The sequence below is a fragment of the Microtus oregoni genome, unplaced genomic scaffold (genome assembly GCF_018167655.1).
Source record: "Microtus oregoni isolate MIOR12 unplaced genomic scaffold, Mior012 000018F_ref0000195, whole genome shotgun sequence".
Classification (NCBI taxonomy): domain Eukaryota; kingdom Metazoa; phylum Chordata; class Mammalia; order Rodentia; family Cricetidae; genus Microtus; species Microtus oregoni.
Genome location: NW_024543077.1, coordinates 2,947,180 through 2,960,200, shown reverse-complemented (window position 1 = coordinate 2,960,200; position 13,021 = coordinate 2,947,180). Strand labels below are relative to the sequence as shown.

At 49.4% G+C, this 13,021-nt stretch overlaps 1 protein-coding gene across 4 annotated transcripts in view; it reads left to right on the top strand.

Moving 5' to 3' along the window:
- The window catches only part of LOC121459098 (solute carrier organic anion transporter family member 2B1), a 41,528-nt gene that overhangs the window by 16,174 nt on the left and 12,333 nt on the right, over positions 1 to 13,021 (top strand). For all 4 annotated transcript variants that reach the window (XM_041668619.1, XM_041668616.1, XM_041668618.1 and 1 more), the window contains 3 exons: positions 2,637 to 2,870; positions 3,208 to 3,306; positions 5,897 to 6,087. In XM_041668619.1, coding sequence (XP_041524553.1) covers positions 2,637 to 2,870; positions 3,208 to 3,306; positions 5,897 to 6,087 — 524 coding nt within the window. The remainder of the gene's footprint in view (positions 1 to 2,636; positions 2,871 to 3,207; positions 3,307 to 5,896; positions 6,088 to 13,021) is intronic.

Below are 13,021 nucleotides of genomic sequence, written 5' to 3'. Positions count from 1 at the left end.
GTAGGTAGCCGTGGCTGTCCTAGAACTTGCACTGGCTGACCTCATACTCACAGAGATCCACCTGCCTCTGTCTCCAGAGTGCTGAGATTAAAGGCATCATCTGACCAAGACCCTGTCTCAAAAAGAAGAAAAAAAAAATCAATGTTTGTTTTGTTAGAGTTTCTGTTGCTGTGAAGAGACACCATGACCACAGCAACCCTTCTAAAAGAAAGCCTGTAACTGAGTGGCTTAGTTTCAGAGGTTCAGTCCATTATAACCATGGCGGGACACGAAGGTACGCAGGCAGACATGGTGCTGGAGAAGGAGCTGAGAGTTACGACATCTTGACCCACAGGCAACAAGAAGTGGTCTGAGTCCCTGGGCATGACTTGAGCATATAAGAGACCTCAAAGTCTGCCCCCACAGTGACACACTTTCTCACTCCAGCAAAGCCATACCTCTTAATAGTGCCTTTGCCAATGAGTTTATGGGGGCCAATTGCATTCAGAATACAACAATGCTTGAATGTGTGGATGAATATAGTAAAATTAATTAGTTAATTAAATGATAACAGGATTTTGTTGAGAATCTAATTGAAAAAAAGATGTCCCTCAGAGCAACCAGCCTGAGTACTCATTTTCCTCTCCTCTTCCATCTATCCATCTATCCACTCATCCATCCATCTCTAATTTATCCATCTAATAGTTCACGTAACAAGCCTATCCTACTGCCCTCTGTACTCAACCCTTCAGGGCCTTCAGACTTCTCTCCAGGAGGCTTCCAGACTAGGAGAGGAGAACAACAGACAGAAAACCCAGCATGCCAGTTTCACCTCGAAAGTGTTAGGACCTGGAGGTGGGACCACAAAGCAGACATATCCTGGAAATTATGGGGGTGGAATGGGCGGTTCTGCATAGCACCTGGCTGCTTAGGAGGCAGGGAGAGTGAGCCCTTGGGGCCCTGGGTAGGGGAAGAATACTGGTGGCTGGAGGGAACTACCAAGGGCAAGAGGAAGCAGCATAGGAGGAAAGGTGAACATTACGGGGTGTGGGGTTTGGCACAAACAGGGTCCCCCAAAATGAAAAAAGTGCAGAAAACCATGAAGAAAGCAGAGAACCAAGCTTGGTGGCTCATTCCTGTCATCCTAGCCCTCAGAAGCCAGAGGCAGGTGGATTGCCACAAGTTTGAGGTCACCCTGGGGCACAGAGTGAGTTCCAGGCTGCTCGGGCTACATTGTGACCTCTTGTCTCATATTTTAAAAAATTGCTGAGTGGGATTCTAGAGCAGAGAGGACAGTTGTCGACAGGGCATCTCGGGATGCTGAAAAAGTAAGACTTCCTCATGTTTCTTTGCCCAGAACTTCTACTTTAGCAGATAGTTTTCTGTGCAAGGTCACACTGTGTTCTCCCTGCCAGCTCCGAGCTCTTCTTGTCTGAACCTCAGTGTTCACAAAATCAGCTCAAAGGTTTCAATGACTCTAAGCTCCAAACCCTCTCCCGGCTCTGACATGCACAGCCCTTTGTACAGTTTATCCTCTCTGCGGTAGTCATGTTTGTGTAACAGGCCAGGCTGTCTGAAAGACCCTGGAGACACCCAGGGATGCTAATAGCAAATGTGAACCCCAGGGGTGACTGATGTCTGCAATGCCCTCTGGGAACTAGACAGGGCCACTGCTCACTACCCCACCAGTGTCCCCATGGGGCAGAGGTTTCCACTATTGCTTCGGGGCCTCAAGGCCAAAGAGGGAGATGCAAGGCCAGGCCCACACCTGGGCACCACCCAGAACTATTCTGCTTTTCAACTCCTAATGTTGAGAGAACGTCAGTTCTGGGAGACTCACTTAAGGGATGAGGACTAGAGAGGCAAGGGTCGCACGGTGGGAGAGCCACTAATGACTTTGGCTACATGGTTCTTCCCAGTACCAGATGTGACTCTCCGGGTTAGCTTGACACCCTGACCCTGCTGTCACAGAAGGAGGGCCACTTCAGCACAGTGGGGACCATAATAGAATGAGGGTCTCCTCAAGTTTGCTCACCAAATATTGGTCAAGGAATAAATGTCTGGTGCTAAATTAAGAAAATGTCCTTTCCTGCACTTTGTGTCCATGTCCTGAACTCAAAATGAATGAACTCCCTCCCCAAAGTGAATTCCAAGGACATCAGAGCCCACCATGGTCTGGTGGCTTCCTGCTCTTGCCCAGCCCTGCCTGTAGCCCTGGCTTGACCCTACTCCGTGACTTGTTGTTCGGAACTTCTCATTCCAACACTGTGTGCTTTTGAGGCCCCGGGTTTGCCCTACTGTGGACTCTCCTAGGAATATCCCTTCCCTCCGCCTTTCTTGAAAACTTCTTTATTTGTCTTTCTCCACCCAGTTCATACTCTACCTTTTTTAGTAACTCCTGTCCCTCCACCCAAGAGCCACCACTTTCCTGACCCTTCTGAATGTCCCTACTTGGAAAGGTGACCTGTAATAAATTAAGACCAGGAATGGGAAGTCAAACTAAGGAGCCCAGATGATTGACATGTTTCTGCCTCACAGACCTAGATCCCCTTAAGTTTTGGGGGATCGAGTGACTTATACCCAAGCACTCAGGACAGCTCCTTACCTCTGATATTGCTCATCTTAGCTATGGTCGTATTCTTATTGTCTTCTCTCAGATTATAAATCGCAGGACACGGAAGCTTCCCTATGCCTATCCGCAACTGTGGCTCCAGCCTCTACCCCCTCCAACGACAGTTGTTCCAGCCACACAGAAGCCAAGCATCTTACTATGGTGGGGATCATGTTCACAGCGCAGACCCTGCTCGGCATAGGTGGTGTGCCCATACAGCCCTTTGGTATCTCCTACATTGATGACTTTGCTCACCACAGCAACTCACCTCTCTACCTTGGTAAGGATGGTCTCTTCCCTTAAGCTCTGAGAAGGGGGCAGGAGTGAGAGAGGCCAAGCATGCAGATGGGCCAAGAAAATTCTGGTGAAGTCCTAGAGAGCTCCCCAACCACGTGACCAGGAGTCAGGATCGCTCTTGGAAGACTGAGCAGGCAAAGAGGCACTTGAGGCAGGCAGAGACACCCACTGCGGGTGGTTAGAGACCCTCTGAGTGTAGGTAGGGACCCACTATGGATAGGCAGGGACCCACGGAGGTATGGGGGGACCTACTGGTGATAGTCAGAGAGATGTTGACGGCAGACAGGGCCGCAGGATCCTCACCAAGACTTGTATTGCAGGGATCCTGTTTGCAGCGACCACAATTGGGCCCGGCATGGCCTATGGGCTGGGCAGCCTCATGCTGCGCCTTTATGTGGACATTGACCGGATGCCAGAAGGTGAGCCTGGGGGGGTATACATGTACTCTCCAGGGTGCACACATGCACTGTAGCTGACTGCCGGTCTTACAGGAGGCACAAAACCAGGAACCCATTTGGGAGCCCCAGCAGCAACACTGACCATGGACAAGCCTTTTCCTTTCACTCTCTGGGCCTGTTTCCTCATTCTTGAGATAATCTCTATCCTCCTGTCTCCCAAGACTGTCACCAGAATCTAGTGAAGTGTCAGAGATGATAAACTGTAGAGTGCCATCTTCTGAGGAGCTGTACCCTCCTCTGTCACCACCCTCCCTCCCCTAGGCACAGGCATACTGTTGACAGGTAATAAAACAGACCCTCTAAGCTTATAGGGAACACCGTCTTAGTGGGGGAAAGCTTCCTAAGGCCAGGGCCAAACCATACTGAGAATGGAGAGTGGAGTTCAATGACTCCTGTGTTCTCTTGGGCCTCTCCCAGCTGAGACACAGACTAGGGCACCTCAAAGCCCCTTTTAGACAATGGACTACCTCAGATTCTGAGAAACTTCCAGAGGCATCATTTGGGAAACTACCCTCAGATCAGCCAGAGGTCAGAATGGGCCAAGGAGTCTGGTTAGAGCTTGGTTTGAAGGTGGCCAGGAAGAGGTGTGTAGGGGTTCCAGGGCCCTGGATCCCTGTGTGTTCCAGTGGATGGGGTTCAGAGGGGTGAGGTGTTCTATTAGAGCAGGTCACTGTGGCTTCTTAGCTGCCCGGTTGTCACACCAGCGTGTGAGTACCAGGTGCCCCTTCTGCCTCCTACGGCTCGGAAGTTCTGTTCCTCACTTACAAAGCCACCATAACACATACGTGACTGGGGGGCGGGGAGCATTCTCTAGCTTTTCCGCATGGGTTCCTCCAGTCAGGACAGGTCTGGGCTGTTATGCACAACCATCATGAGTAACAATTCTGCCTATATCTCTTCCTTTCTAGAACACTGGACCCCAATACCAGACCTGAGCTCTGTTACAAGCCAGCCCCTTGATAGCCTGAGAGAGAGGTTCTGGGATTTGGGGTGACTTAGGCTTCCCAGCCACCTCCACTTGGTAGAGAGTGTGTGTTTCCTGTCACCGTTAATATCGTCTTGACCCACAGGGTGGATGTTGCCTTTGAGCCATCTCCTAGGTCCTTTCTTCATGGAGGATTGGAAGGGTGGGCGGTTCCTGCCTGCTGCAGGCACAGGCTAGCACATGCATGAAGAGGAGTCAGGCTCTCTCTAGTCTGACACGGGACCAAGGCAGACAAGAAACAGGGAAAGCATTGAGTGGAGAAGCCACACCTATCCTGGCTCTGGAACTCCATTTGCTAATTACCAGCTGTGTTCCTTCGTCCCTTCCCAGAGACGGGCTCAGGATCCAGCACCTGGAGAACAGGCTGTGTGAGCTGCTGATTGGTGCTACCAGGGACTTGTATTTTTATACAGTACCTGTGAGCCTGGGTGTTGTGTAACTTTTCCTGGAGAGAAGTGAGCAAGCGTGTTTTCACCCCAGATAGGGCAATGATGGCAGACCAAAGAAACAACTGCATTTTAGGCGAGCCTGGTACGCCAGTGCGTTTGTTAGAGTTACTTAGAGGAGCGTGGAGGACACAAGGGCATCCCTGAGAGGCTACTACATCTTGGGTGACCACACACAGAAGCTGTATCCCTGGAGTCCCCCACACAACTTGCAGATGTCCCACCAGAGAGGCTTGTCCTGCTCAGAAATTGCTTCCTGCTTTTATAACCGTCAGAGGAGCTTGTGGAGCTGGTAATTTTCTCAGCCTCCTGAGTCTTACAATCCTCCCTTCAGAGAAAACAGAAGATGCCCCTCTTCAGCCTTTCTGCTTTATAAGTTTTAAGGGCAGTTATGCATCATGTTCTAAATAAAACAGGCAAGATACCAAAACCATGGGGACGGGGCTTGTTAAAGGAACACATTCGTTAGCCACCTTCCCCCCAAGCCTGTGGTCATTTGAAGCAGATCTTCAATATCACCAAATATGTCTGCTAAACAGTCCCAGTTATTTTAAACGTGCAGATCTGAAAACAAAAGCAATCCCACCCTCATTCGGTTCAGTAACAGCACGTTGTCTAATAGTGGAAATTGCAATGGGAATAAGAAGCAGGAGAGGAGGAGCAAGTGGCTATAAAACCCACATCCCTCCAAGTGCTTTCCTTGTCTGTCTTTCATGGATTTTGAGACAGGATCTCATATAGACCGGACTGGTTTTAAAGTCAATGCTTAGTCAAGAGTGACCTTGAGATTTTTGATTGTACTGCTTCCACTTCCTGAGCGCCCAGTTTAGATTTTAAATTTTTAATTACATTTACTTGCTCTCTCTCTCTATATATGTGTGTGTGTGTGTATATATATAATATTATATATATATATATTAGTTTCTGTAATTTTCCCAACAACTCTATGATGTAGAAACCTCATCTCCTAATGCTGTTGATACCTGTACGCCACAGTGGGAGAAACTGAGGCACTGACGTGTGTGTTATTACAGTACTCCATTGGCTTAGAAGTTGAGGGTCCTCAGAGGTAGTAACCAACCAGCTGTGATGTTAACACTGTCACGGTTTTCTATTCCAGGAGGTATCAACTTGACCCCCAAAGACCCCCGATGGGTAGGCGCCTGGTGGCTGGGCTTCCTCATCTCTGCTGGATTGGTGGTACTGGCTGCCATCCCCTACTTCTTCTTCCCCAGGGAAATGCCCAAGGAGAAACATGAGCTTCACTTAAGGCGCAAGGTCTTGACTGGTGCAGCCTCCAGAGTCAGCAAGGTAAGCATCCTCCACGTACGGGCCACAGAACCCACCATAATGCTTCCTAACAGAGGCTTCATCCTTCCTGAGCAAGCTCCAGTGCCCCCTCCCAACAGGCCTGCCCAGTGACCATCGTGGGTCCCTTCCATGACCCAGGAGATGTGGGGCCAGAGGTAGGATGAAATGAGCATGCTCAGTGAGCAAGCCATGGATTCCTGCAGGGAAAGCACAGACTTGCGGGAGCTCGTGCACTCCTGCATTGGCCACTTAGAAATTCTGGAGATTCTGACCATGCTGGGAGATGCTGAAGGTGGAGGTTGTTGTTGAGCTTGGGTCTAAGAATTCCTGAGGGAGGAGGGGTTTGAGCTGGATACACAGGCAGGAACAGAGGGGTGAGCTGAGGGATGCTGGGTGCACACAGCCTTGGCAAAGGATTCCACAGCAAACATGAACCTGGCCACTTCAGGCGCATGATAGGACTAAAATACACATAGAACAGGCTGGGCCAGGCTGGGGGGAGTCACAGCCTTGTCTAAAGTCACACTGCTGAAAGAGAGACCAGTAACTGTGAACCACAGGGCAGGAGAGGCGATTCTAAGCCAAGGACTCCCAATTTTCCAGGAATTCACAAAAATATGAGGCCTTAAAGACAATAAGCTGATGTCAAATGAAAGAAAAAAATGACAAAACACAACTTACTCTGCCCCATGCTGGGGTCTGACCCTTTCAGACCTTACACAAGTAGGGCGGGGACTCTACCGCTAAGTTATGCATAACTGGCCGTGGAAGCAAGCTTTAAAAGTTTACGACGTAATTTCAATCTCATTAACATTTTAATACATACAGACTTGACTATATATTGAGAAGCTTTGCACGTTGTGTTTTCTCCTTCCCAAGCGTGTGAGATACTTGTTAAAACCGCAAATGTATAAATTAAGGTGCTTGCTAATAAACCATTCTAATTGCGAAAGGACAATTCATACTAATCCTGCCAGATGTTGCTCAGTGAAAGGAATTCTGCTTTCTGTGGTGGCCACAAGCTTTGCTTCTGAGAGTGTCCACTGCCGTGTGGGAGGGGGGCCTCCCTCTTAGAACAAGAGAGTTTGGCCTAGGAAGGGGACCTGAAAAAGGCCATTTCTTTTTTTTTGTCATTTTTTTAAAAATTAAACTCCCATTAGAACATGAGTTTGAGTCTGACTACGTGCAGGTCCATCTGTCCTTCTGAGCCTCGCCAACCACCTCACCCCAGGACCACACAGCTCAGGTTAGGACACCCAGCAGCGGCCAGAATCGCACGACCTTTGCTGGTTTCAAGACCCCTAAGCATCCCTCGAGGGACAAGAAGCAAGGACTCCCTAGCTGCTTTACCAGGTACTGTGTGCATAAAGATGACAGAAGGCCAGGAGGATTCGAGAGAGGCCACTGAGACTCTGAGGCTATAATGGGAGCTGGCAGCGGAGCACCTACGGGCAGGCGAGAGGATGGACACGGAATCTGCTGCTCCAGGACAGGACTTGCCCAGAAACGATGCTGGGCTGACAGGGCCATGCTGGCTCAGAGTCAAGGGGAGGCCATTTCAGCAGAAAACGAGAGTTTGAAATCTCAGTTCTAGCTAGCTCAGGCCATAATTCAAATTCCCAGAATCTGGAGAGGAGTCCTTGGAATTAGGAGTGTCACTTAGGAGGACAAGAGACTGTGTGGCTGGTGACAGATACTCTGAGTTGGGCCCTATTTTTAGACACGGAACAATAGGAGTGGGTGACTGTCTGCTGGGCTGGGTCACAGGTCAGTCACTTCCCTGTGCTCACCGCCGTCTGTGGTGTGCACAGGCGCAGAGGTCAGGTTGCTGGAGCACCACCCAGCCGCCTCGGGTTCTGAGAATGTACAGTCCCGGCTGCTGCGGCCCCTGGAGTCAGCTTAGAGTGTGCCATGAAGCCTTGGGACACCAGTCCTGATCGTATGTCTGGCTGGCTGACTGGAACCACCCTGTCAGCTCACTGGGTTCTGGGAGGCAAGAAGCCGAGAGGTTCTTAAGAAAAGATTGAAGGGCTGAGAACACAGAGATCTGCTTCCAACAGCTCTTGAGCAATAAATATTGATGTGGGAGGGATTGATTCTCTACCTCCTTCTCCTTGAGGCTGCCAGGGCTGGCCAGGCTGCTTGCAATAAGGTTTGGCTAGCCTGGCCCATGAGGGTCCCTAGTGAAGAGCGAGGAGAAGAAGGGGTCCCGGAGGGTGAGATTGGCTGCTAGACCCTGCATGTGTCTCTCCAGCAGGGAGGGGGGATGGGTAAGAAGAAAGAAGTCAAAGCTAGACTGTTTGGAAAATCTTTTCAAACGTCTTCTCCTAGACTTAGTTAGTGCCCAGGAGCCCCCTAAGTACCCTAAAGGTAAATGCAGCCATTAAAGGTATCCAAATGGCTCTGATACATAATCTAAGGCTTGTCTTATCATGAGAGGGTCTAGCCTGTGCCTAATGGGTGGCCACAGATCTACAGACTAAGGCTATGTCCTCTAACCAGCTCCCTGTCGCTGGGTTGTTTTTACAGGGAAGTTAAAGGAGACACCCATATACCTGCCCTGAGGAGTGGAGGAAGGCCAGGTGCAGGGATCGGTACCTAGGTGGTAGCTCAGGGATGAGGGTTCGGCAGAGCAAAAATGGCCTCTTGAGGGCTCCCTGACAGATTTCTGGATGCATTTCCCCCTGGGTAGCGGTGTCCCTCTTCATAGGTCTCTCAGAGAATTTGCTCTGGGGCTGAGCCAGGCACTGGGAAGGGCCTGACTGCCTGCTTTCCTGCTTGGCAGGTCTCTTGCTTCTTGTATCAAGGATCCTGGCCATAGCCAGACTCCAAGTACCCACTGGGTGTCATGACCTTCTACTGGGTCCTTTGTCCAAGATAGCTGTGTGTGTATATTATTCCTATAATAATTCTGAGTTTAGAATCCCAAAGGTATAGGCTTAGTGTTCGGGGCTTTGTGTTTGTTGTTGACTGGTTGGGGGTCTTATTTTTTTTTTTATTGTTTTTGTTGAGCTATACATTTTTTTCCACTCTTCTCCCCTTCTACCATCTTCCATGACCCCCACACTCCCAATTAACTCAGGATATCTTGTCTTTTTCTCCTTCCTGTGCAGATCCAAGTATGTCTCTCTTAGGGTCCTTTTTGCTGTCTAGGTTGTCTGGGGTTGTGGACTGTAGGTTGGTATTTCTTTGCTTTATGTCTAGAAGTCACTCACTTATGAGTGAGTATATATTGTCTTTGTCTTTCTGGATTTGGGTTACCTCACTCAATATGGCTTTTTCTAGATCCATCTATTTGCCTGCAAATTTCAAGATATCATTAATTCTTACCACTGTGCTTTGGCTAAAGAATCCCAATGAAAGTCGTCCTGGCATCTGAGTAGGGGGGAGAAAAGCTGGGTGGGGGATTCTTATGATGCCTGTGCCCCCTGACCCAGCTCAGCTACTTACTAACCCTGGAATCTACAACACATCTACATTTTAAAATTACATAAGAATGAAGGAGGCAAAGTCTGGGGATAGATGGTCTAGCGCCTGGCACAGGCTCAGGGTGTAAGGGACTTATTTCCTTTCTCTATCAGGCCAGATTTTAAGGGAGAGAAGAAATACAAAACAAAACAGAAAACTACCTTCCCCTCCCCCCGCCAATGTTCTTACATGCTTAATTTTTTTTCTAGTTAAAGAAGCATTAGTTGTTTGTTTTTTTCAAATCTTCTTTTAACAAGCAAGTAGAACACGTGCCTGTGTCTGGTGTACCAAATGTTTTGATCTGTGTATTCAGGAGGCCACGGCTACCTCAAACTGTCCAGCAGACTACCTCCCGTGGTTGTCTGCTGTGGGCACTTAAAGATCAACTCTTTCAGCGATTCTAAGGTTTCCAACACTATGCTGGGTCTCCGTCGTCATCATCATCATCACGATTGCAGTAGAGTCCTCTTGAACCTGTACCTCCTGTTTGCATGCCCCCCCCCCCCCCGCAGCTCCCTAGTCCTCCCTGACAGCCCCTGGGAGCCACCGCTGCAAACTCCCTGCCCTGAGTTCCAGTTCCTTAGACTCCACCTACAAATATCTGTTGCATCTGGCTGCTTACACTTTAACGTAATGCACTCCGCATCCTGACAAATGAAGGAACTCTGTTCCGTGTTAAGAACAGTTCTCACATGGTCTTCATCCGCTCACTTGCTAAGAGACTGTTGCTAATGCACTTAGGCTGACTGTGAATCTCAGTCATTGTGACGGGTACTGCCGTGAACGTGGGCATGTGGCTCTCTCTAACACTAGACGTTGCTGGTTCACCTGCCTATTTACGTTAGGACTTAGGTTATTACAAGCTTAAGACTGTATGCACGCTCTCTCTGCAAGCAAGTCTGCCACTCAGCCAAATCCCCAGCCCTAATCTCACCATTTTTTTTTCCTTTTTGAGACAAGGCTCTGTGTATTCCAGGCTCATTATATAGCCAAAGAGGACCGTGAACTCCCGATCCTCCTACCTCCACTTGCTGTGTGTCGGGAATACCGGCAGGGGCCACCACACCTAGTTTATGTGAGAGTGGGATTTGAACCCAGGACCTCTGTACTAACTGAGCTACACATCCCCAGCCCCGTTTTTAGTTTTTGGGAGGCACTTTCACACTTTTGGCTTATACTCATTCCCATTTCCACCAGCGGTGTGCAAGGGTTCCCCTTCCACAGCCTCACTAGGGCTAGCTGCCTTTTGTCTTCTTTTTGCCGGCCACTCTGACTGGAGTAAGGTGATTGACCACTGTTTATCTGCTTTTCGGAATCGTCTTTCCATTATATCCGAGAGAGAGTTTGAGACAGCTCCCACCAAACCCAGGTCTGCGCTAGGTAAAAGAGTAGGAATTAAGCTTGCATTTATTCTGTTCCTCCTGCGCGCTCCTGGGTTCCAGGTGTGTCTTATCTCATTGAATCTACTGCCACACACGCAGCAGATACAGTATGGATATTCTTTTTACCCCTGGGGGACTTGACCTGCAAAAAGTAAACAGCGCAGTCGCATGACTTATAAATGCTACTGAGGTTCAGTTCCGGAAAACAAATACAAGCAAAGGATTCACAGAAGGAGAGAGTAGCATGCTAACACGCGCGGAGAGGTCAACCTGGGGAGGGCAAGTGAGCCACTTAGTGGTGTTCTGCTCCAATCCTCTACCCCGTCCCCTTAGAGGGTCATCAGCTCTCAGGGAACTGGTGCTTGTGCCCTCTTTCTGTGACGGCACCAGGTAGGCACTGAGAGCCAGCACCCCAGCTCTGGCTCCATAGGACTGGGACCCAGCCCCAGGATGAAGCCTTCTAGGACCTTAGCTGTCCTCAGAGATAGCTTCAAGGTGGCTAGAAGCCCACATCAAGTCCTATTCACAGCCTGTGTGTCCTGTAGGCTTGCTGCTGTCAGCACCAAGTCCCAAGAGAGGAAGTTCTATCAGGCTTGCTGACCTGGGCAAACCACAGGCCAGATGGGCCACCCCAAGCCCTGCTGGATGACAACACAGTGCTTCCTGTCTGAAGAACCCACAATTAGTCAGCGCTCCTCGAAACAGATGCTGTTTGAAAGGTAGAAACAAATGGAAGCATAGGGCGTGTGAATCTGGGGCATTGGGGCTCCTGCCTGACACCCCAGAATAAGGTCCCCATCCCTTCATCCGGCTGTAGACCCCCCAGGTCTGGCCCTAGTCTATCACCTGTCTCCAGGTGCTGGCCTGGGGAGTGTTGGCTGTAGTTAAATTTGGAGTAGTAGTGCCCACAGTCTGCCCCAATCCAGGCTCCATCCACCTCCATGCCTCGGGTCATACTGTGCCCTGCTCTGTCACCTCTCCCTCAGCCACACCTCTTCTGACAGCCCCTGAGCCCCTGCATATCTGTCTCTCCTTTCCTGTCCCCAAACCCATCTCCTTTGTCACAACCGGGCCCGCTCTTCCATATCTCCTTGGTAGCATTCCCTACACTGCATTGCCCTTCACCAAACAAGTGCAATAAGACAAACGGACAGCACCTGAACTGAAATGACGGGGCAGATTTGAGTGCAGCCAACCTGGCAGGCGTGCACACATAAGGGCCAGCTCACACTGTGACCTGGGCACAAAGCTCACAAGATTGCCTATTCCTCCCTGGCAAGAAACGTGAGTAAGTTCGGTCTGTGCCATGTAGCTTCTTCTACTTCCTTTCACTCCTGGCATCTTTCCCTCAGCTCTTCGAGCCACACCATTCTTCCAGGATGTGACCAGGGCTACTATCTAAGGCAGTGTGTCCAAAAGAGGTTATCAATGAGTAGACTTGTGTGACTGGTGACAAAGTCTCTGGCAACTACATTCAAGAGTCAACGTGACGATAATTTAAACCGGGCATGACATTACAGACTTGTAATCCCAGCAGTTGAGATGCAGAGGCAGGAGGATCAGGACTTTGAAGTCAACCGTATGTGATAGCTCATGGCTGTCATCCCAGCACTCTGGCAGTTTAGGCAGGAGGATAACCAAGAGTTTAAGACATGGTAAGCTCTAAGCCAGCCTGAGCTACACAGTGAGATTCTGTTTTTAAAGGAGTTCAAGGTCTCCTTCAGTCAACCGGGACCACGTGAGACCTGTCTCAAAAAATAAAAATTCATACAAACACACATTCCACTAGACCTAAAATATTCCAGTTTGGGCGTATGATAATAGAAAGAGTTCATTCCTGTATCTTGAAAATGCAAATATATATATTGATGATAGTATGTGCCTGTGGTAATGATAGTCACCAGCGTCGTTTTTAATTTAAATTGTTTAATTTAAGGTGTTGTTACAATTTAACCACAACAGTTTCATTCAGCCTTTCAAGTCTTCTTGTTGAATACCTAGAGGGCCAAGAACCAACGGAATAGTGGTAGCCTGTGCCCCTGGGGAGTCACCACAGCTCCCTCACCTATGCCCCTGCCATCCCT